The following is a 25,147-nucleotide window of genomic DNA, read 5'->3' as shown; positions in this document are numbered from 1 at the left end:
ACGGTTCGAATTTCGGAAGAATTTTCTTTCGAAAATCGTATGAAAGAATTTTCACACGAATTTCGTCCCATTAGTGGGCTGCAATAATGGCCGATTTTCGTGCGGCAATCAAATTTGAGGAATCGGACATGTTGGAAATTTTTAGAAAAATTGACGATTTTCTAATCAATGATGGGAGAATCGTGCGAGAAATGTAATAAGAAAAGAAAATTTACGGAGAGAAAAGAAGATTCCCGGCCACGAAAATTATTTTCTGTAGCAACATGCGCTGAAATTGAAGGCTTGGTTGGCTAAATTTCGAAAATCAATGGTGGCATCATCGGATCACAAAAAAAAGAACTTTCTGATTTTGAAAAGAAAATTCGTTCGAAATTCGACCGTGTATGGCCTGCTTAAGGCTTATTTCACACAGGATTCAGCTTGTATAAGAGCAGTGTGAACAGCACGTTTCTACAAAGCATTTGCAGAGCTTTCAGCAAGCTTTGTTAAAGCTTTTAAAGTATCACTCAGCTCCAGTTTGCAAATGCTGAACAATGATCTTAATGGGAGTGCTGATTGTCACTTTAACCTGACCTGCTCATAGTAAATGTAATGCGAGCAGGCGGCGGCTACAAGCGCCGAAACAAACCAGTATATGGCGCTCCCCCTGGGGCACGCAGCGGCTCGATCCCATGACCGCTATGTCCAGTGGACACTTCAGATCACAACGCTTAGTACCCAGACACTGTGAGCAGCCAGGGTATCATGTAATCATTATGATTGGTCATAACGATCAGATAATTACAATGTAAACAAAACAGCCATGAATGGCTTCCATTCGTGACTGTTTTGCTTACTATTGTGATTGAGCTTCAGCTGTCACATGGTACCTGGGCCAATCACAGTGTACCATGTGTTAAGCTGTAGCCAATCACAGCATGTCGTCAGTAAGTAAGCTGATATGAATGGAAAGTCATTCACGACAGTTAACTATTGCTTATAACAGTGATCACTGTTATAAACAATAATAGTGTAAAAATAAAAAAAAATACCTGATCACCCCTCCAGAGTAGTACAGTGTCACTATGGTGATACTGAATTACTCTGTTGACAGGATGAAAAAAAGTGGTAAAAAAAAAGTGGTAAAAAAAAAGTTAAAATGATTGTAAAGGCTCGTTTTTTTTTTTAAATAACAAACATGTTATACTTACCTCCTCTGTGCAGTGGTTTTGCACAGAGCAGCCTGGATCCTCCTCTTCTCGGGTCACTCTTCGCTGCTCCTAGTCCCTTCCTCCTTTGTGTGCCCCTCAGCCAGCAGCTTGCTACAGGGGACACCCAAGCCGAGTCAGAGCTCCGTGTATCCATTCAGACACAACCTGGCCCCGCCCCCTCTCTCCCCTGTTCAGCTGACTGACTTTGATTGACAGCCGCAGGAGCCTATGGTGCCACTGCTCTGTCAGGAGGAGTGTCCTGGATGGCTGAGGGGCTGAGGGAATTGTGGACATTGCTGGAGAGAGAAGGGGCTCAGGTAGGTAATTAGGGGGTGCTGGGGGGCTGCTACACACAGAAGGTTTTTATATCTTCATGCATAGAATGCATGAAGATAAAAAAAAAAACCTTCTGCCTTTACAACTCCTTTAAAAGAAGGAAAATGAAGGATTTAAAAAATGAATACAATTTTATTTTATTTTTTTACATACTGTCGCCAGTCAGTTTCTCTAAATACCACCACACAAGTCATACGGTGATGCTGTACTGCACTAGTGGGAGTATGTAAAAAACAAACAAAAAAAAAACACATTTAATTTCTTGATTTTTCCAGAAAATTGTGACAAAAAGACAAAAAATGACAACTTCAAGACAATTGCCATGCTTCTTACTAAATACCCCAGACTGTCTACTTTTCAAGAAGGGTCATTTGGGGGGTATTTGTACTGTCCTGGCATTTTAGGACCTCAAAAAATGAGACAGGTCGTCAGTACGTCAAGATTGATCAATTTTCAGATACTGTATATACTGTATACCATTCGTGGACTCTATAACTTTCACACAGACTAAATAAAATACACTGATTTAGGTTATTTTTACCAAAGAAATGTATCAAACTACATTTCAACCTAAATGCACAAAGAAAGATTATTTGTTTGCAAAATTTTATAAAAGAACTTAAGGAAAAGTGTTTATTTTAAATATTTTCAGTATTTTTTTTTTCATTAATATAGCAAAAAAGAAAACACCCAGTGGTCACTAAATGCCACCAAACAAACGCTCTATTTGTGTGAAAAAAATATATATATTTGCATACAGTGTTTCATGACCGAGCACTTGCCAGTTAAAGTAGCACAGTGCTGAATAGCACAAATTCCCTGGCCATGAAGGGGGTAAAACCTTCAGATGGTCAAGTGGTTAAACAAGCTGCTAATAGGTTTCAGCACTGCCTAAAGCCTGTTGAAAGCCTGCTGAAGCCTGTTAGCAGCTTGTGTAAAGTGACAATCAGCACTCCCATCTGCATACAGTATACCATCTCCAAACAGGAGCTGTAGAGCGCTTTGAAGGATTAGAGAAAGCTGCTTAAAGCTTGCCGAAAGCTTTGCAAAAGCTTGCTGAAAGTTTCATAAAATCTTGCTGTTCACACTGCTCTCATGTAAGCTGAAGCCCGTGTGAAGGCCTTATCCTGACATTTTATTTTGCCTGGGAGGCACAGGTGAAGCATCCTGTAGCCTATCAAAGTCCATGACAGGCTGAAAAATTCTGCTGAAATATGCGGCTGAAGTTGAACAGGGCTGAACACTGTGACGAGTGGTACTGGCATTTAGGGCCCTATGCATTTGGGAAGAAATGCAGGTACTCTGCATTCCGGCCAAAGCATTTATTCCACTTGGTACAGTTTTCAGCCCTGTCCAGCCATAGCATACAGTATTTCAAACTGCCATAGACATTAACAGGCTGTAGGCAAAGGGCTAGATGTTGCGCATGTGCTCCATGGGTGCACTAAAATGTCGGAATTGTATGCACAGCAGCTAGATGCCCCATGTGAAGGGGGCATTTGTAACTGAACTGTTAGCTCAAGCTAACAATAATAGCTATCAATAGAAATACAGACAGTATAAGGAACAGACTAGCTGGAGCCTCTAAATGGTTGAAACTCTTTAACAATCAATGCCACCCTGCATTCTGTCCCCTTCAAGTTGGCATTGGAGTTGGTCTGGAGGTGTTGTGAAGGGACTCTCCCCACACAATGCTTCCACTCATCATAATTATAGCTGCAGGCATGTCCATGGCTGGGTTGTTCTTCTTCAGAAGAACTTCTAGACACAGTGGCATCTCTGCATGAGCTTTCAGCAGGGGCTATTGGTGGTGTATCCTTTGTTAGCAGCTCGGAAAACCCAGGTAAGATAAACCTTTCAGGCTGAGTTTGGATTTGTAAAACATTGATGCGCTGCTTCTGTGAAGACAAAAGCTCAAGTTTCTGTCAAATATCTTTTTACCTAAGCTTTACAGAACAAAATTGAACAGCATAATGCAATAGCAAATGGGTCGGTGTGAGAGATATGAGACACAATGGTCATTGCACTGAGGTGCAGAATACACCTGGACAGTAACAATATAGAGCAATGATGTGCCTAAAGAAAGAGCTACATGCCATGCTCCCCTTAGTGGCAAAAAAATTGCCCCCTCACTCTCCCACTATCCCCGAACAGTAAATGTTTAATAAACACCCCTTTTCTACTGCATATTCACCTTGTGCTGCACTGGAAAATATACAGCTCATATTATATATATATATATATATATATATATATATATATATATATATATATATATATATACACACACACACACACACACAGTATCTCACAAAAGTGAGTACACCCCTCACATTTCTGTAAATATTTTATTATATCTTTTCATGTGACAACACTGAAGAAATTACACTTTGCTACAATGTAAAGTAGTGAGTGTACAACTTGTATAGCAATGTAAATTTGCTGTCCCCTCAAAATAACTCAACACACAGCCATTAATGTCTAAACCACTGGCAACAAAAGTGAGTACACCCCTAAGTGAAAATGTCCAAATTGGGCACAAAGTGTTAATGCGCTCCTCCATCTTCCGTTGGAGGATGCCCCAAAGATGCTCAATAGGGTTTAGGTCTGGAGAGACACTTGGCCAGTCCATCACCTTTACCCTCAGCTTCTTTAGCAAGGCAGTGGTCGTCTTGGAGATGTGTTCGGGGTCATTATGTTGGAATACTGCCCTGCAGCCAAGTCTCCGAGGTGAGGGGATCATGCTCTGCTTCAGTATGTCACAGTACATGTTGGCATTCATGGTTCCCTCAATAAACTGTAGATCCCCAGTGCCGGCATCACTCATGCAGCCCCAGACCACGACACTCCCACCACCATGCTTGACTGTAGGCAAGACACACTTGACTTTGTACTCCCCACCTGATTGCTGCCACATGCTTGACACCATCTGAACCAAATAAGTTTATCTTGGTCTCATCAGACCACAGGACATGGTTCCAGTTATCCATGTCCTTAGTCTGCTTGTCTTCAGCAAACTGGTTGCGGGCTTTCTTGTGCATCATCTTTAGAAGAGGCTTACTTCTGGGTTCACAGCCATGCAGACCAATTTGATGCAGTGTGCGGCGTATGGTCTGAGCACTGACAGGCTTGACCCCCCACCCCTTCAACCTTTGCAGCAATGCTGGCAGCACTCATACATCTATTTCCCAAAGACAACCTCTGGATATGACGCTGAGCACGTGCACTCAACTTCTTTGGTCGACCATGGCGTGGCCTGTTCTGAGTGGAACCTGTCCTGTTAAACCGCTGTATGGTGTTGGCCACCGTGCTGCAGCTCAGTTTCAGGGTCTTGGCAATCTTCTTATAGCCTAGGTCAGTGATGACGAACCTTGGCACCCCAGATGTTTTGGAACTACATTTCTAATGATGCTCAACTACACTGGAGAGTGCATGAGCATCATGGCAAATGTAGTTCAAAAACATCTGGGGTGCCAAGATTCGCCATCACTGGCCTAGGCCATCTTTATGTAGAGCAACAATTCTTTTTTTCAGATCCTCAGAGAGTTCTTTGCCATGACGTGCAATGTTGAACTTCCAATGACCAGTATGAAAGAGTGAGAGCGATAACACCAATTTTAACACACCTGGTCCCCATTTACACCTGAGACCTTGTAACACTAACAAATCACATGACACCGGGGAGGGAAAATGGCTAATTGGACCCAATTTGGACATTTTCACTTAGGGGTGTACTCACTTTTGTTGCCAGTGGTTTAGACATTAATGGCTGTGAGTTGAGTTTTTTTGAGGGGACAGAAAACTATTATACAAGCTGTACAGTCACTACTTTACATTGTAGCAAAGTGTCATTTCTTCAGTGTTGTCACATGAAAAGATATAATAAAATATTTACAAAAAATGTGAGGTGTGTACTCACTTTCGTGAGGTACTGTATATACAGTCAGGTCCATAAATATTGGGACATCGACACAATTCTAATCTTTTTGGCTCTATACACCACCACAATGGATTTTAAATGAGACGAACAAGATGTGCTTTAACTGCAGACTTTCAGCTTTAATTTGAGGGTATTTACATCCAAATATGGTGAACGGTGTAGGAATTACAACAGTTTGTATATGTGCCTCCCACTTTTTAAGGGACCAAAAGTAATGGGACCGATTAACAATCATCCATCAATCTTTCACTTTTTAATACTTGGTTGAAAATCTTTTGCAGTCAATTAAAGCCTGAAGTCTGGAACGCATAGACATCACCAGATGCTGGGTTTCATCCCTGGTGATGCTCTGCCAGGCCTCTACTGCAACTGTGTTCAGTTCCTGCTTGTTCTTGGGGCATTTTCCCTTCAGTTTTGTCTTCAGCACGTGAAATGCATGCTCAATCGGATTCAGGTCAGGTGATTGACTTGGCTATTGCATAACATTCCACTTCTTTCCCTTAAAAAACTCTTTGGTTGCTTTTGCAGTATGCTTCGGGTCATTATCCATCTGCACTGTGAAGCGCCGTCCAATGAGTTCTGAAGCATTTTGCTGAATATGAGCAGATAATATTGCCCGAAACACTTCAGAATTCATCCTGCTGCTTTTGTCAGCAGTCACATCATCAATAAATACAAGAGAACCAGTTCCATTGGCAGCAATATATGCCCACGCCGTGACACTACCACTACCATGCTTCACTGATGAGGTGGTATGCTTTTGATCATGAGCAGTTCCTTTCCTTCTCCATACTCTTCTCTTCCCATCACTCTGGTACAAGTTGATCTTGGTCTCATCTGTCCATAGGATGTTGTTCCAGAACTGTGAAGGCTTTTTTAAATGTTGTTTGGCAAACTCTAATCTGGCCTTCCTGTTTTTGAGGCTCACCAATGGTTTATATCTTGTGGTGAACCCTCTGTATTCACTCTGGTGAAGTCTGCTCTTGATTATTGACTTTGACACACATACACCTACCTCCTGGAGAGTGTTCTTGATCTGGCCAACTGTTGTGAAGGGTGTTTTCTTCACCAGGGAAAGAATTCTTCGGTCATCCACCACAGTTGTTTTCTGTGGTCTTACGGGTATTTTGGTGTTGCTGAGCTCACTGGTGCGTTCTTTCTTTTTAAGGGTGTTCCAAACAGTTGATTTGGCCACACATAATGTTTTTGCTATCTCTCTGATGGGTTTGTTTTGTTTTTTCAGCCTAATGATGGCTTGCTTCACTGATAGTGACAGCTCTTTGGACCTCATATTGAGAGTTGACAGCAACAGATTCCAAATGCAAATAGCACACTTGAAATGAACTCTGGACCTTTTATCTGCTCCCCATAAATGGGATAATGAGGGAATAACACACACCTGGCCATGGAACAGCTTAGCAGCCAATTGTCCCATTACTTTTGGTCCCTTAAAAAGTGGGAGGCACATATACAAACTGTTGTAATTCCTACACCGTTCACCTGATTTGGATGTAAATACCCTCAAATTAAAGCTGAAAGTCTGCAGTTAAAGCACATCTTGTTCGTTTCATTTCAAATCCATTGTGGTGATGTATAGAGCCAAAAAGATTAGAATTGTGTTGATGTCCCAATATTTATGGACCTGACTATATATATACACATATACACACACACACATACTGTATATATATACAGGGGTTGGACAAAATTATGGAAATAACAGGTAAAAAAAAAGCAAGTTGTTACCCAATATGGTGTTGGACCGCCTTTGGCATCCAAGACAGCCTGAATTCTCCTGGGAATTGAAAAATATAAGTCTTGAATGGTGGATAATGGAATCTGATACCACTCTTCATGCAAAAATAGTTCCAGACTATAAGAAAACAAGCCCGAACCTTGTTGTCACACAACCCCTTTTCTACTACATACTCACCTTGTGGCTGCACTGGAAACCCTGCTGCGAGTCTATACAGGTCATATATATATATATATATATATATATATATATATATATATATATACACATACACATACAACACACATGTATAAATACACACACACACATTCATGCACTATATACACTCTAAAAAATGGTTTGCTTAATTAATTCAAAAAAATAAAGTGATAATAAAAAACATGTCATACTTACCAGCTGTGCAAAGTTCCTCTTCTCGGGTCCCCCGCTGGTGCTCCTGGCTCCTCCCCCCTGCTGAGTGCCCCCATAGAAAGCCACTTGCTATGGGGTACTCATGCATGCTTGCTCCAAAGCCCTGCTCTGTGTGTCCATAAGACACATAGAATGGGACTTGGCCTCACTCCCAGATCTCTCCTCACTGGCTGCAATTGACAGCAGCTGGAGCCAATGAGGAGGCAGAGAACTGGGAGAGCAGCTGCTCTCGTACACATTGCTGGATCGAGATCGGGTTCAAATAAGTATTTAAGGGGGCTGGGGGGAAAGCATAGAATGCATGAAGGTAAAAAAAAACATCAGCCTTCAAAATCAATTTAAGACAACATTTTGCATTCAGCCTTTTAATTAAATTACCATTTAAAACTTACATTACCAAAACTTCAATTTTTTGTTTTAGGTCAAAAACTAGTACTGTAAGCTATTCTAACCTAACATTGTGTGTTTTCCCAATAAAAAATAGTTATGAAAACTTAAATTACACAAGTCATACGAATTTAGAATTTCATGTTGGGATAGCAAAATGTTGCCTTATTTATTACATGCATTTATATAGCACTGAAAATTTACACAGTGCTTTACATACTTTCACAATGGTCTCTGCCCTCAAGATGCTTACAATTTAAAGTTCCTATTTCACATACTATATATTTGCAAATAAACCTACCAGAAAGGTTTTTGGAGAGCGGAAGAAACCTCACGCAAGCACAAGGAGAACATGCAAAATTCATGCAGGCAGTGTCCTGGCCAAGATTCAAACTGAGCACCCCATTCTGCATCCACTACTAGCGTTGATGCAGAAAAATTGTTTTTGACAGGACTGTTTTGCTACCAATAAAAAAAGTTATGTCTTTATTACCAAATACAACAAAATTTGCATTAACAATAAAAATGCATCACTAATGTGAATAGTGAATATATTTACAGCAAAATATATAAATCAGTAGAGTTTAAGCTACCATAATTTTTTTCTTTGTTGTAAAGTTTCCTTTTTTATATGGAATGAGAATTTAGCCTTTTTTAGCATTAGTATTGCTAAGGTAAATTTGCTTTCATATGGTAATAAAGAAATAACTTTTTAGTGTAGCAATACAATTCTGTCAAAAACAATTTCCTGCATCTACATTACAATACAATACATACTAGAAGTGCTTGAATGAAAGTGAAGGCTAAGTGGCTTAGCGGTTATTGCTGGTCCTCTGTTCGTATCCCAGCCAAAACACTATCTGCATAGAGTTTGCATGTTCTGTCCCTGTGCTTCTGTGGGTTTCCTTCTACACTCTAAAGACCTCACTGGTAGGTTAATTGGTATATGTATGCAAGTTAGAAACCTTGAATTGTAAGCTCCTTGACAGCAGAGACTAGAATGTTGGGCCCTGCGTAAAATATACATGTCTGTAATAAATAAGGTGACGTTTTGCTAACACGACATAAAATTCTAAATTTATATGACTCACTAAATTTAAAGTGTTTGTTACCCCAACATTTCATATTCCTGATATGTGTGTGTTGTATCATGCATTTATGTTATTCTATTTTCTTTGTATTTGTTCCTTTGTGCAAAATACCTGGTGATGCTACCAGTTTTCCTGCTTTCCTATTTCAAACTGACCGCACTAGGAATAGAAGTACATCCATCCCAGCGTGGTCAGTTTTTTGGCTGTGCCGGGAGCACAGCCTGCCTCTCCTCTGATGGCCAAGACTTGTGTTGACATCCCCTGCACAACTCTTCACTGGGAAGATCAGTGTGCTGCTGTTTCTCTGGTGACACACACACCTCTCCATCCACACCTCTCCAAGTCCCTTATGCAGCTAAAACAGAGATCATGTGATAACTTATAAAAAAGAAAAAAAAAGTATTTATATATATTTTTTTATATGCATACACAAATATTTTGCCTTGCATTTCTGTTTTAAACTGAATGGGTTGTTTTACAAGGTAAGGGTTCACAAATACTTTGTTTTCCTAACTAAAAATCTTTCACTGGGAAAACTCAGAATGTTAAGTTAAAACAGCTTACAATAAAGTGACTTAAAAGAGAAATGTAAGCTTTGGTAATTTATGTTTTATAATATTTTTTTATTTAAAAAGTTGAATGCAAAATGCTTCCTTAATTTTTTAAGAAAATGCAACACAACATACATTTGGAGAGAGTGTTTTTGTGTGTGTGTGTGTGTGTGTATATAGTATATGTGACTTCTATGTCATATGTAAGGACAAAGTTACTGCTAAATCAGTAGGCTTATAACTAAAATTTAAATGGTACAACAGCATGTTTAGGAAGATAGCCCTGAATACTATTGTAGCACTACCCTCAGAGGGGGCCATTTTAACTGGTTCTCCCTCAAACAGTTCAGAGGCCACCATCCACCCAAGCAACAGTTTATTCACTCTGGCTCCAATAAACAGTATGCATTTTTGTGATTGCTGATAAAAATTTTAATAGGAGAGGGGTTGGGAGCATGGGATACTCTAAAATGGTTAGCAATTGGCTGTTAGAGGACAATCTTCTTAAGAAACCCTGAATAACGTACAGTCTAAGGCCTCACAGCTGAGGGCCATAAGGCAGGTCTATTTGGCATCTGGTTACCCTGCACCACTGCACAGCTTTTGGTACCCAGTGCAATCTCAGGAACACTGCATAGTACTTTGAGGGCACTCTTCTCTAAGCTCACAGCCCAAGACATTGCTAAGGACAGGGACATGGCCAGTTTCTGAGACCCTATGAGAGCAGTGTCAGTCCAAGCAAACTCTGGGAACTATATCCCAAAATCACACAATCACAAGGAATTAATTCATGGTCCATGCTCACAAGTCCCCAGGACAGCTGCCACCTTCCAGCTTCCTTTGGACACAACTCAGCGAGACAGTCCATCTCTAGACCAGATCTTTTTGGTGAAGACCTGCAGTAATTTCCATATCACCTCTAGGTCCTAGCTCTGCCACCACTGAGACCTCACAGAACAGCAACCCAGTCCACAGGCTACCTCAGGTGCAATAACTCCCTGAGGCTTAGAACTCTCCTCCCTGGGTAAAGACAATCTCTCCAGGGCTCCAGACTACTTCCCAGACCATCTCAGGACACCTCCCCAGGGATTGGCTAGACCCTTATCAATATTCAGGCCTTTTTTCCCCCTCCCTAAGCTCTAGAAACCTCGTCTAGGGGCAGGGGGCAGCAATCAAACCCTAAAGAGACCAAAACAAACAATCACTGCTCCCTTGATTACAGAAGCAACCAAAAAACTAATTTACCTAGCATCCTACACTAGGAGGGTGCTACAACCCCCCCCCTTCCTAAAAATAGGCCCTGTCCTTAATGAGCCAAGTTACACAACAGAAAATGGTCTTGTGCCAAGAACAAAGTATTCCATGACAAAATAAAGGATGGGGAGAGAGAAATAACAGTCAATAGCCTGCAGAATTGATCATTATATTCTGACAGCTAACTCCTCTGCTGTCAGAATACAATGACACAGCAGGGAGGTTTCCCACATCCACCTCAAATGTGTGGATGGGGGAATGTACTGTATGGCCAGCTTCATTCCTTAAATGTAGAACATGTTTTTAGAAAAATGAGATTAGATTTTGCTCAGTCCACCCCTTTATGACAATTATGACTGCAGAATAGATCGTGGAGCTTGTCTATTATGCAGATTACTTTGAAGTTTTATCACTGCATTGTTGTACTTATTGTACTGTAACAGTCGTTCTCTGACACAACATTGCTTCATTTGTATTTCGTCTACACAGATATTACAACTGTGTTTCCTTTCCTGGCTGCTTTACTGGGGGCAACCAGATCCGCTGCCCGTCAAGGCTGAAAACATTTGAAGAATTTCCAATGACACACATGGCACACAAAGGGCACCCGGTAAGTTTAGCCTTCGGCTCCATGCATAATATTTTTAAAAAATCTGTTCTCTTGGGAGTAAAAAGCACTAATATAGAGCATTTTTTGTACATGTCTAGAAGAGTTTAGAAGAGTTTTACATTTTTTCTGCCAGTGAGCTCCAATCAGAAACACGAACCAGAAATTTTTTTTTCCTGCCTCTGAACGTTGAACTCAAAATATGCCTGTAAACGTCTCAATGTGCATGGACACATAGGTTAACATTGAGCTGCTTCTACAGGCAGAACATAAAACTCCTGTAGAAGCAACGTTATTTTAAGCCAGTGTGCATGGAGCCCAATTGTTGTGAGTTACCTGTACATTCTGTGGAGTTGTTTGGAGACTTCTTTTCCTGACGCCAAACATGGCAGCATACATATGATATAGCTCTGCCCCTATATCCACCCACAGGACCTGTTTAGCTCTATAACAGTCTGACTGAGAGCTACCTCCCCCATTCTCCTTTTTGTCCTCAAAAGATCAACACCTACAGACTCTTACCTGCCAACTACATCAGAGTCCGTCTGGGTTCACGCCTCCAGTACGCAGCCCCACATCTTAGGCTGCTAAATGCACCAACAAGGTGGGGAACCCCTTCTGGTGGTCTTTTGGGGTCAAGGTGTTCTCTAATCAGAGATGACAATCCTCTTGTGGCATGCCTGCTTTGGAGTCCGGATCCAGCAGCTGGGACTGCATGATGTCTTCTCTCCTATGGAACTCTTTCCAGGTCTGTCAGTTTCTATAAAACTCTTTTCTTTTTCTTTCTTTCTTATGTATCTAAAGACCCCATAAACACTGTGAAGCTATTGTCTGATTTCATTTAGATTTGCTGGGACCACGTGGTGCAGGGGCCTGCCTGATTGCATACAAATTGAGGCTCTTAAGGTTTGATCTCATATTGTGGTTTTGGTAAATCTGAGGGAAAAAAACTGTAGAGCATTGTATGATGTGTAGCCAGCTCAAAAGTGTCTTCTCTCTCAGGTGCTCTATTTACAGAGCACAAATGGCCAGGTAATGGATGCCTTTGCTATTCAGGCATCCAGAGAGGCAGCATCTCATTCTGAGGAACAGTCAATGACAGGTAAGTCTTGCTATCCTAGTAATGGGGATAGAAAGGGGGGGGGGGGGAGCAATGTATTACTAGAGGATGGGGGGGGGGGGGGGTCTAGATTTCTTTTATTCAAATTTGTTACTTTTTGCCAAAAAAAAAAAAAAAAGAGGGTTTATGTGTATTTTTTTCTCTCTCTCGCTTCCCTTATTTCTCTCTGTTGCCATGCAGTCCCCCTTGCGCCTTTCGGTTCTTCCTTCAGCATAAGCCTAACACCACATAACCAAAACCACCGCAATACCTGGTAAGGGCCAACTTTGGGTAAGTAAGAAGATATGGGAAAAAGAGTGCGTTCTGCCCTGACGAGTGTGTCTTCCTGTCTATTGCAGTTCCAGCCGCTCACACTCCCGCTCTAGGAGGTCCAGAGGCCCTCTGGATCGTCAGGATTTTTCCAGGGCAGAAAGTGACTCCTCCACTCCTGGCAGACCCCAGTACAAAGGGCGCAAATGTACGCTTAAGAGAACGCACACAGCTTCTCCTCTGATGACTCTGCGCCCGAAAGGCAAATGTTGATCACGTGGAGATGACCCTATGCCTGGAAAGCTACTTTTTAACAACTGCTTTAGGCAGCTTGCCAGAGACCAGGAGTATGAGAATCTGCAGGTGTCAACCTTGCTCAAGAAAGTATTCCCCAACTCCCTGGCAGAATTTTCCAGTCGTCTAGGGCAACCAGGGACAGAAGCGGACGAACAGTGTGGGCCCTGCGGACGAACAGTGTGGGCCCTGCACCAGGTCTAAACCAAGCCATTCAACCCTCTCTAACTAGAGAGGTACCAGGTACTTCAGGAGTGACTCCAGCCCAGCAGATCAGGTAGGCTGATTCCTCAGACCCAGTATTACAGCCAACCTTCCAGGCAGAGGGAGAAGATATCGCCACCTCCTTGGCAGAGAATCCTGAAGGTTCAGGCTTTGATTTTGCGCTAATACCACCATTCATTAAGGCAGTAAAAGCTGCACTGGAATGGGAGGATCTGGAACCTCCTCCAAAGAAGGAGAAAACCTATTATCACACACCATACAATCTGATTTTAAATTGTGTGGCAATCGCTGCACCTCACGCATTAGATGCCTTTATCCTTTCAGGGCACCTCAAATGCAATGCGATTCTGCTGTTATTGTCACGTGGGAGAACACACCTTTAAAAACATTGTGTGAAGCTGGTCGCCCCTAAATGAAAGCAGGGGCTTCTTTTTGCACACGTAGGGAAGCCAAGTGAATGGGCCGCCCCCATGTGAGTTGCATCATTGCGTACAAATCGCTCTTTGAAAATCGCATAGCAGGAACACTTGTCCCCTCTACGTGACAATATCAAATGCCTCTGAAAAGTGACCTAAGCACAGATTGCCTTTCAGTGCAATAGCAGAGCCTGCTGCAAGTGTGAACAAGCCTTTGGGTCACATAGGAGGAACCTAAAGAAACAGGTAGCTACCTTTCCTCTTATGACAGAAATAAGAGGCCTGTTTCAGGAGAAATTGGAAGAGGGGAGAGAAAATCCTCCTCAACCAATAGGTTGCAAAAGTTGTATCCACTAACGGAGGAGGATGCGACTCCTTTATCTAACCCACCAACGGTGGATGCGGCAGTTACCAGACTGGCCAAGAATGTGACACTTCCAATGGAAGACTCTTCCTCCTTTCACGATATCCTTGATTGACGAAATGACATGGACTTAACAAAGTTTTACCTCGCGGTAGGTGGTGCTTGTAAACCAGCTGTTGCTTTAACATCCGTAGCAAGTGCTATACGGGTGTGGGCGCAAGACTTGGATTATGCGATCAGAAACCAGCTGCCAAAAGAAAAAATCATCAAGGCTCTTGATGAGAGAAAACTCTCGGCGGACTTCACAGGTGAGGCAGCTATAGATATCATTCGATGCTCCTCCAGAGCCATGCTCAGCTCAGTCACAGCCAAAAGAGCGCTGTGGCTAAAACCCTGGGCAGCTGACCCATCCTCAAAGCAGAATTGCTGTAAACTGCCTTTTGATGGAAAGGCGGTGTTTGGCCAAAAAAAAACTGGAGACTGTCATCTCCAGGGTTACAAGAGGAAAATCAGGTCTTTTGCCCCAAGATCGAAGGTCCAGACGCCAGAGGGGGCAAACAACCAGAGGAGCACCAAACAGGTACTGGAATTTCGGAGGCTTTCTCCCATCCAAGGACTTCAGGCGTTGGAGGGGTACACTGTCAACCTTCATAAGATCGCAGAGAGCTAATACCCCTGTGGCTCCCCAAGATACGCAGAAGCCCTTTTAATGCCAGGCCCGCCCAGGAGGCAGTTGGAGCCAGGTGGCTCAAAGTGACCCAGTTCTGGCAAGACCACTGCCAAAAAACGGTGGATTCAGTCCACAGTGGCACAAGGCCATTATTGGCTGATCAAACGGCAACCTCCAGAACTACCTCAAGAGGCTGAATCAATTTATCTGGATAGACTCAAGATGGAGTCTCTCCGTACCATAATCCAGGTTATTCAACCAGGAGACTGGAGTATTTCAGTGGACTTGCAATATGCCTACCAGCATGTCCCGATTCTTCAGTCATACCAGCAGTTCCTCAGATTTATGTTGAGGGACAGACAATACCAGAGCCAGCTGAAGTCTACACATAATATGGTCTACCTAGGGCCCAATTCAATACTCAGGCAGCCACAGTTTCTTTGCCACCTCAGAAACTCCCCAAAATCAGGGAGAAGTTCCAACAGGCATTGGCTGCACCAGTGATGTTAGCATCCCAGTGCATGACTCCTCTCGGGAAGGTGGCTTCATGTATTCTGATGATCCCCTAGGCTCACTGGAAACTCAGTTTTCCAACAAGGCTTCCTGATGCAGTGGAAGAGTTTGTCTAGCCCAGCCAAGCAGGATCACCAGCCGGAGGCGCCAGAGTCTCTGGTAGATGAAACAAACGCTAAATGGCATAGTCCATTATGGCCACAGCCATGGATCATTGTTACCACAGATGCCAGAGCAGCAGGGTGGGGCGCCACCTGCGAACAACTCAAGATCCAGGGCAGAGGGGAATTTTCCACTCTATTCTGGAACTTCAAGCAGCATTCATGGCGTTGGCCACCTTGCTGCCTCATATACAGGTAGCAGCAGTGTCCTACATACAGCGACAAGGTGGGGCGCATAGCCAATCTCTCTTGAGAGAGGTGGAACCAATCATGGCACAACAATATCTCCCAGATTAGAGGGCCATATATCTTCCAGGCTGTCAGAACTTGGAAGAAGATCACCTATCCAGATAATTCATGGACCCCAACAAATGGTCCCTTTACCCCAAAGTGTTCAAACAGATCATCCATGGGTGGGGGTGTCCGCAAGATGGATATTTTTGCCTCCTCAACCATCTGCAAGGTGAGCCGGTTCCTCTCACGCTACCCTCATCCATTAGCGGAGGGGACGCATGCCTTTACCCATCCTTGGGTTGAGCAACTGGCCTATGCCTTCCCTCCAATTTCTTTAATTTCTTTAATCCTGAAATTCCTGAGGAGATTGTTGACAGAATTGACAGTCATCACAGTATTTCCTTACTGGCCTCACAGACCATGGGTCTCTCTGGCAATATATCTCAGCGTGTGCACACCAATCACTTTGCCTCAACTTCTGTCTGAATGAGATACCCTACATCCACAACCATCACGACTGGCCTTAGCGGCCGGGTTTACAAGAGTTAGGATGTTCTCCAGAGGGTATTAGAACTTTACAGAGTTCCAGAAAGGGGTCAACCAATGCCATCTACTCCAGAATATGGAATAGGTTCAAGAGCTTTGCAGCTGGACGTCAGTTTGTCTCTAGTGACCCAAATGTATCTCAAATCCTGTCTTTCCTGCAATCCGGATTGGATTTGGGGCTCAGTTCGCTTAAGGTGCAAATTTTAGACTTCTTGGCTTTTACCCAAAAGAAATGTGCAGCAAACCTGCTGGTGGAGCATTTCATGAGAGCGGTACTTAGACTACTCCCTCCCAAAACAAATAGTTTCCCTCAATGAGACCTGGCAGTAGTCCTCAATTTTCTAGCAAACCCTCCTCGTACTCTGATAGAAGACTGTTCATTATGGGATATCACTTTAAAAACGGCTTTCCTATTAGCCATAACTTCAGGGGGAAGGGTGTCAGAACTCCAAGAATTTAGGGCAACAGAATTTTATTCCATGTTCTTCAGTCTGCAATGAGGCTAGCTGGTCATCACAACATACGTTCTTAAAACACTACAGAGTGGATCCAGCAGCTCTTACCACAGTAGAGTTTGGGAGGAAAACCATCCAAGCTTTTATGTCTATTGTCAAATAAAGACTAAGTTTGTAGCATTAAACACGCCCTCTCAAAATCTCATTATGTATCACATGTATGCTGCCATGTTTGGCGTCAGGAAAATGGTATCAATACTTACCGTAATTTTCCTTTCCTGACACCAATACATGGCAGCATACAAACCCTCCCTCTGATCTTTGTGTTTTATACGGAGAATGGGGGAGGTAGCTCTCAGTCAGACTTATAGAGCTAAACAGGTCCTGTGGGTGGATATAGGGGCAAAGCTATATCATATGTATGCTGCCATGTATTGGCGTCAGGAAAGGAAAATTATGGTAAGTATTTGATACAATTTTCCATTTTAGTATCAGACAGCCAGCTCCAGGGTTGAATTTGCAGGGCCTGCTAGTCCTGGACAAATTAGCAGCTGCTTGAAATCTATGCCACTCATAGATTATTTTCCCTACAGGGGATTAAATGACTTTAAATCCGTTGCCAGACTCATAGGAATCTTTCGGAGGGCCTTAGAGAATTTTTTAATCTCTGTCTGATGATACCACGCACTTCAATTGCAAAGAGAACACCCGATCCTAGGAGTTTGCAATCATTGTTACCTAATCTGGAACACATGATTCTAGTTTCATTTGAAGTGGTGCTAAATGTGGGGTTGCACTTATTTTTTTTCTAATGACAAATCTGTATTTTCTTTCATTTAGAAAGTGAAAAAATCATGTCAATGTTATGTGTCACTCGTATAAGTATATCGCCTTTGAATGAAGATCTAATGTTTATCTGTTCAAATATGTTGAAAAGGGGAACAGTTTTTATGAGGTGTTCCCACTTTTTCCCATGACTGTCTATATAACAATAAAATACTGTATGTCTGCCTCCATGTAAATATCAGGCTGTAACAGAATCCATTCAAAGGTGAGCTGGTTTTAACACTGAAGAACACTTGCTAGCTTTGTAGTTTAATAACTATTAACCTATAATTAATAATATTCATCATATTATTTTCATGTTATTTATGTAAACAGGACAATCAGACTGACAGTGGGATGGTACTGGCTTCAGAAGAGCTGGAGAGGATAGAGAACAGACACAGGACAGAAGGGGGATTCAGGTATTTAACACACACAATGTCACCTAAATCATGCTAGTGCATTTTTGCATAATTATATATTCAGAATTTGTATTCAGTTAATGAATGCCAACCTGTTGAGATATCACACAGCATAAAATGTTAACTGGGCGGGACAGGATGGCATGTCTCCCAACTGTCCCTGATTTCCAGGGGCTGTCCCTCATTCAGAACAATGTCCCTCTGTCCCTCTTTCCTCCTCATCTGTCCCTCGTTTTGGTCTGATCTATATAGTTGTATATAAAATGAACTACTTATCTATCAAAAATTGCTTCACAGTGCTAAACTTTTCATCTAATTTCTAAATTGCTTCATTTTTTAAATTCCAAAAGCCAGTATAAAGGAATAGTAGTGGTAAAAAAAAGCACTTGTGGGTTAAACCCCCCCCAAGATGTAAGCGGATGTAAACTTTGAGCATAAAGCCTAACTCCACCAAAAAATGTGATTTTTAATAGTGTGGGGAAGATTGAAACTTCTGTCAGGTGCTTATTGTCATTTATGTGCCTGCTGGAAAGAATTTCACTCACTTCCTATCAGGACAGGAAGCAATGGGAAGTCGCCTCGACAAAAACACATTTTTAGTAGTGGGAAAGCATAAGAATTTCTGCTGGTGTTTTATTCTCTGTCTGTTCCATCCTGTCCTGGTGACCACTGCATCCCCTACTTCGTGTAGGGTGTCACAGGGAAAGAAAGCAAGGGGGCAATCTCTGGAACGGAGCTAGAGACAAAAATAAAAACCTGACAAATTTTTATTATTTCCCACTATATCCAAAACTTTAAATAAAATGCCTGGAGTTAGGCTTTTGTTCCCCTGAATGTGATAAAGATTAAAAATGAATACTGTAATATGTACTTTTACCTGGCATTTATTGACTAAACAAGGGATCTCCAAACTTTCTAAACAAAGGGCCAGTTTATTGTCCTTCAGACTTTATGGGGGCCTGACTGTGGCCATTGGGAGTAGTAAAGGTCCCAGCTAGAGTTGCCACCTCATCCCTTTAAACCCAAACACATATGAATTACACAGGTTCTGAGGCTAATTAAATGCAGGTAAGGCACCATGTGAGTTTAATTACCACCTTAATCAGCCACAGAACCTGTGTAATTAATATGTGATCGAGTTTAAAGGGATGAGGTGGCAACCATAGTCCCAGCGTCAGTGGGAGAAAACAATGCCCCATCTTTGGTGTCAGTGGGAGGAATTGTATCCCGATGTTAGTGTCATTGGGAGGAATCAGGCTCCATTGTTGGTGTCATTGGGAGGAATTGTGTCCCATCATTGGTGTTATTGGGAGGAAATGTGCCCCATCATTGGTGTCATTGGGAGGAATTATGTCCCATCATTGGTGTCAGTTAGGTGAATTATGCCCCAATGTTGGTATCAGTGGATGAAATAGTGCCCAAAGGGCCAATTAAAAAGCACATCTGGCCCCTGGGCCCCAGTTTGGAGAGCACTGGTCTAAACAACAGATGGAATCTACAGTGGAATATTTGTTAAGAGTAAATTTCTCTATGTGGCACTGCAAACCTTGGCTTCATGAAATATAGTCTTATTCCGTGTAGTGTAATAGGTATCATTCTGACACTTTCTTCGACTTACAGTATTTTTTTTTTTTGCAGCAGTAAAAGTTCCCGTAGAAACAAGGATACAGCTTCAGGCTGTTCATCCCCCCAGAACCGGAGTCACCCCTCATACCCATCTTATAGTGGAGGGCAGACATTTTATAACAGTGAATATGGAGAGCTGTCAGAACACTCAGAAGGGGACAGCTTCACTCCCCCTGGAGGCTCTGCCAGTCCCAGGATCCTCCATGCCTCCTTCTTCTCCGATGAAAACTGAATCTCCTCAGAGGCCTTTTTCTCCTCATCATACTCAGCAGTAAACACCAAATACACATGGAAGGAAAACAAAATGGATGACTGTTTGCCCTATAAAGGCCACAGATTTCTGGACAATTCTGATTTGTTACAAAGGAACAGAAACTGGAGACTGAACTATAACAAAACCTAAACTACAGACAAATGATCACAATTTAAACCAATAGGAGACTGTAATACTTGTCCTCTTATTACAGATTTTCCAGGATTCTCCAAGGAAAACACACTTGCTAAGGTTTACGTTCAACTTTTCTGTATAATGTCTGATGTACAGTTTGTTCTAAATGGACTTATTAAGCCACAAATATCTATCATCACCCAAAAATAAGTCCAATGCCGATCCTTTACCTTTTAGAAAAAAACATCTATATTTCAAAGAAGCCTTTCCAGAGAGAAACATTGAGGCAACCATTACAGACTATTAGTTCTGCAAATGTTAGCTGCCTGGAACTAGGAAGCCAGTAAGGGCCTTTTCACACCAGTAGCCACATCAAACTCAAGGATGCTGGTGTATGCTGGGAGGAAACTTTGTCGCTGTTAGACTTTTTTGAAATGTCTTAAGTGATATTTCATTAAGGTCTATTGGCCTCAGAGCAGTGTGATGCCATGTATTGGGCTGCACCACACTGCACTGAAAACATTTTCTCAGCACACACCACTGCAAAACAGTGGTGTGAACTGCCCTCATATGGAACAAGTTTTTTTTTCTTACTTTGTCTTGGGACTATGCTTGTTTTTTCACTCACTTCTTGCCTAGATCTAAACTTCAGTGACTCAGGATCCCCCAACTGGAGTCCTTGGCTCTGCACCTAACACTTCCATTATGAAGGCAAGCACATGAGTCTCAATATTCCTGCTGCGTTCTTCATAATATAAAAAGAAACAAGACTACAATGGCAGATGAAGTGCCTATACACAGCTACTTTTGTACAATACAGACAATTTGCAGGAAATGTGCAGGGAAACAAAGATAAAATATTAGAATACATTTTTTATTAACCACTTATTGTTTGCGTTTGGCAAAATGGTAGTTCTCTAACCTCCATAATCATTTCTCTAGCGGATGCTTTAGGTCAGGGTTAGGCAACCTGGGGCCCTCCAGCTGTTGTGAAACTACATTTCCCATGAGGCATTGCAAGGCTGGCAGTTACAATTACTCCCAGAGGCATGATGGGACTTGTAGTTCCGCAACAGCTAGAGGGCCCCAGGTTGCCTACCAGTGGTTTAGACCAACTTGGGATGTGAGAAGCTGAGAAGTCAGCTGCGGAGATCTTTTTGGTTACCTTATTAAAAAAGTGAGAGATAGGCCAATATATTCTTGGGAAGGAGAAAGTTCATTGAAGCATACCTAAAATCAAAAATGTAATATATTTCAACTTACTGGTCCCTAGGCTGTATTCCTTTAAATTGTCAGGCTAGGAATATTTTTAGCAAGTAAATAAAATCCCAGTTGACCTTTCCAGAATGCAGTGTCCTTGTCTCATCCTGTGAGCTAAAAAAGAAACCATAAACATTTTTATCTTTATTGTGCAAACTACCAGCCCCTTCAGTTCACCATGTGATGGAGATGAACAAAGGCGGACAAATTTGAAGTCCAGCCTTTGTGACAACTATTGGTCTTTGCATTGATACAATATAGAAATTAGTGTAGCCACAATGGGGTTGATTTACCAAAGCTTTACTAAAGCTGGAGCACTCAGAATCTAGTGCAGCTGTGCATGGTAGCCAATCAGTTTCTAACTAGCTGCACCAGATTTTGCACTCTTCAATTTCAGTAAATAACCCCCAGTGCTACAAAGTGACAGGAAGTTTTTGGCAGGATGACCAGGTGAAGATAAAAGGAAAAAAAATGAAAAAAGAAAATTAATGCAGCCACTTCGTTAACTGCTTAAGGACCAGCCACTGCAGTTGTACTGCGGTAATGTGGCTCGATCCCACAAATCGCTGTCATTGTATGTCAGCTCGTATATAGCGAATTGTGGGCACGCGCGCGCCCACTGACCAACGGTGGAGCCAATCAGCGGGTGGGGCAGAGTTGATATCCGCCAGCCAGCCACCCATGATTGTTACCTGCAGTGACAGAACGGGGATCTGTCTGTGTAGGTAAATCTCCGTTCTGACAGGAAATTACACAGATCCTGCCTTTCTGCTATGCAGAAAGATGGATCTGTGCATTTCCTCAGTCACACAGTCCCCCATACAGTTAGAACACACAAACAGGGAAAACATTTAACCCTTTGATCACCCCTGATGTTAACCTCTTCCCTGCCAGTGTCATTAGTACAAAAAGAGAGCATATTTTTAGCACTAATTACTGTAATAATGTCACTGGTTCCCAAAAAAGTGTCAAAAATGTCAGTTAGGTGTCCGATCTGTCCTCCTCAATGTCGCAGTCCTGCTAAAAATCACTAATTGCCGCCATTACTAGTAAAAAAAAAAAAAAAGAATAATAAAAACGCCATAAATCTATCCCCTATTTTGTAGACACAATAACTTTTGCGCAAACCAATCAATATACGCTTATTGTGATTTTTCTTTACCAAAATTATGTAGAAGAATACATATTGACCTAAACTGATGAAGATTTTTTTTTTAATTTTTGGATATTTATTATAGCAAAAAGTAAAAAATATTGTTTTTCTTTCAAAATTGTAGCTCTTTTTTTGTTTACAGCACAAAAAATAAAAACTGCAGAGGTGATCAAATGCCATCAAAAGAAAGCTCTATTTGTGGAAAAAAAGGACGTCAATTTTGTTTGGGTACAGTGTTGCACGACTGCGCAATTGTCAGTTAAAGCGACGCAGTGCCGTATTGCAAAAAATTTCCTGGTCATTAAGGGGGAAAATCTTTCGGTCCTTAAGTGGTTAAGGACTAGTATGCCTCGATGTATTTAATTTTTTGGGGGGTTTATATATGTTTTACCTAAATGGTAGTCTCTCTTCCAATTCAGGAAGGTTGGCGCATCTGTTTATTTAAAAGGCCTGGTTCACACTAGTGCGATTTCAGATGACTTGACTTTTCAGATTCAGGTAACTTGAGTTGCACAGAATCGCACGACAATCGAAATCACATTATTTTCAATGGCGCATGTTCACATCAATGCAGCACAGCGTTTTCTTGGAAAAGAGTCCTGTGCTACTTTGGTGCAATTCCAGCATAATTCTGGCCCCATTGAATATGCAAACCACAACCACGTAGCTTTCAAGTTGCATCACATAATCACACTGAAAGATCAACATCTGATCGCAGCAGTGCAAACCTAACCTAAAAGTATTGCTTGTTTGCATGTCCTATACAAAGACAGTTTCAGTATTAAGTTGGTACTTCTCCTTTAACAGCATAGGGGGCAACATGTTCTAAAAGGAGAAAAGGTAGTTAAAAAAATGAAAAGTAGACTTTGCTAAATAAAAATCCCAATAACTGTCAAAGTAGTGATTTATTACATTTTAGTACCATTGTACAGGGGATAATAATACTAAAATAATAATTGAATAAAGTAAGTAATGGATACTGATAGCTCGTACAGTGGGGGACATTCACAGATCGTGTGCTGTTTGCACAATTTCAGTCCTGCCTGTATTTCCGTCTGAGATATCTATTACCAACAAGCAATATTGTATACTTTTTACCACTTTGTAAGGTCAATAACAAAAGTAAACATTTTAGGAAAGCGCATATGTTGTGAAGTGTTAAATGCACAAGATTGATAAATGTCTTTCAGTATGTGCAATCCTTCTATAAACACACAGCTAACACTGCCATGACTTTTAAAATAGAGGTACTTTTTGAAACCTGAAAAAATAATGCCATTTTAGTAAGGACAGATCAGTAGGAGGGCCCTGAGGATATTATTAAATCTGAATCTAAGCCAAAACTTTTTATTTAATAGTGGATAGAGTAGGGAAGGGTTACAGACTCTGTCTAGAAAAGTTTTTTTGCAAATCTTTAGCGCAAGTAAGAAATTCGTCTTTACTAACCATTGAACATTGAAAGACGCATATAGACTCAATGATGGTAATACAGTTTAGTTCTGTCGATCATTTATGCCTCAGTAATGTTGAATCCTGTATAATTAAGAAGGTGTGAAATATATAGGAGGGTGTCATATTTTTGTCTATTCAGGCCACCTAACTGCAATGGGCAGCTGACCTGTCACTGAAAAGCCGTGGTTTCCCTATGTGTACAGTACAAAGCACCATTTCCATAGATCTCCCAATACTTCACTGTAAACTGCGGTCAAGGGGAAGATTTGTAATATCTCATCTCCTGCTCAGACATAAAGTAAAGCCTGGATATATGTTTACTCCACTTCATTCAAGGTGAAATTGAAATAAATAATGGACAATGTTTCATTAACAGAAGTTCAAACAGTACTGCCTGTAAATGCAGTAAAAGAGCCCAAAAAGAAGGCTCAGAATTGTCTTAGCCATTATTGTACATTACCATTGTTTTAGAAGACCACAACGGTTGACTTGGATACCCGGTTGTAAGAAATATGAATGGTGGACCATGTCACATTACTGTCATTCATCCCTGATAGACAAAACTTTACAATGCTGTGCCGTCTACCTACTTTGTGCACCAACTGAGCCCTTTCCAAAGTGAAGTCTTCTGACCATGGACTGTTACTCCTATGTACTATGCAAAACTGATACGTGTTCTGTTTTGATATAATATATACCTTTATATAAAAATATATATTAGTATACAACATAGTGTCCTGTTGTTTTCCCATGTCCTTTGTGCCTTTCCGTTTCTATGATCAAAGTGTGTGTGAGCCTGGATATCCAGCCATTACCTTCTATAGAGTAGATAGGAGTTAGAGCTCTTGTCAAGTTTGTATTGTTGGCATTGTCCTTGTTCAAGTGATTGCCCATTGCTTATTATTCTCCTGACACAGGGTGTCACCAGGACAGCAAGTGAGGGTTTATTCTCTCTACAGTCGCCTACCCTGGGAACAAGGACAGCTATAAAAACATGGCAGAAGATTTAACCATTCTCTGCTCTACTAAAAAGGTGTTTATATTTGTTTGTGTCTCTGTTAGTGTTATAACTGGTATGTCCAATTATAGGGGGCCAGAAAGTAAGGGTAAATCTCCCCAAAAGGACACAAACACCTGACAAAGTCATTATCAGTTCCACATTCTATCAAATAAAGGATATAGTTGTTGGTAGTATTTAAACGTTAATGCAATGTAACATGATGTTTGAGGTATGCATGGTTAAAGCAACTT

At 41.6% G+C, this 25,147-nt stretch overlaps 1 protein-coding gene across 1 annotated transcript in view; it reads left to right on the top strand.

Annotated features, from left to right (window-relative positions):
- FLT4 (fms related receptor tyrosine kinase 4) overlaps positions 1-24,624 on the top strand; it is a 380,521-nt gene extending 355,897 nt beyond the window's left edge. Inside the window, exons 28-30 of the mRNA XM_073621068.1 lie at positions 11,406-11,526; positions 17,932-18,017; positions 19,656-24,624. Of these exons, the coding sequence (XP_073477169.1) occupies positions 11,406-11,526; positions 17,932-18,017; positions 19,656-19,875 (427 nt within the window). The 3' untranslated portion in view covers positions 19,876-24,624. The remainder of the gene's footprint in view (positions 1-11,405; positions 11,527-17,931; positions 18,018-19,655) is intronic.
- Positions 24,625-25,147: the final 523 nt, after the last annotated feature.

The sequence above is a fragment of the Aquarana catesbeiana genome, linkage group LG03, assembly GCF_042186555.1.
Source record: "Aquarana catesbeiana isolate 2022-GZ linkage group LG03, ASM4218655v1, whole genome shotgun sequence".
NCBI classification, from domain to species: Eukaryota; Metazoa; Chordata; class Amphibia; order Anura; family Ranidae; genus Aquarana; species Aquarana catesbeiana.
The sequence above is the reverse complement of the archived record's forward strand: the minus strand, read 5'-3'. Positions and strand labels throughout refer to the sequence as shown.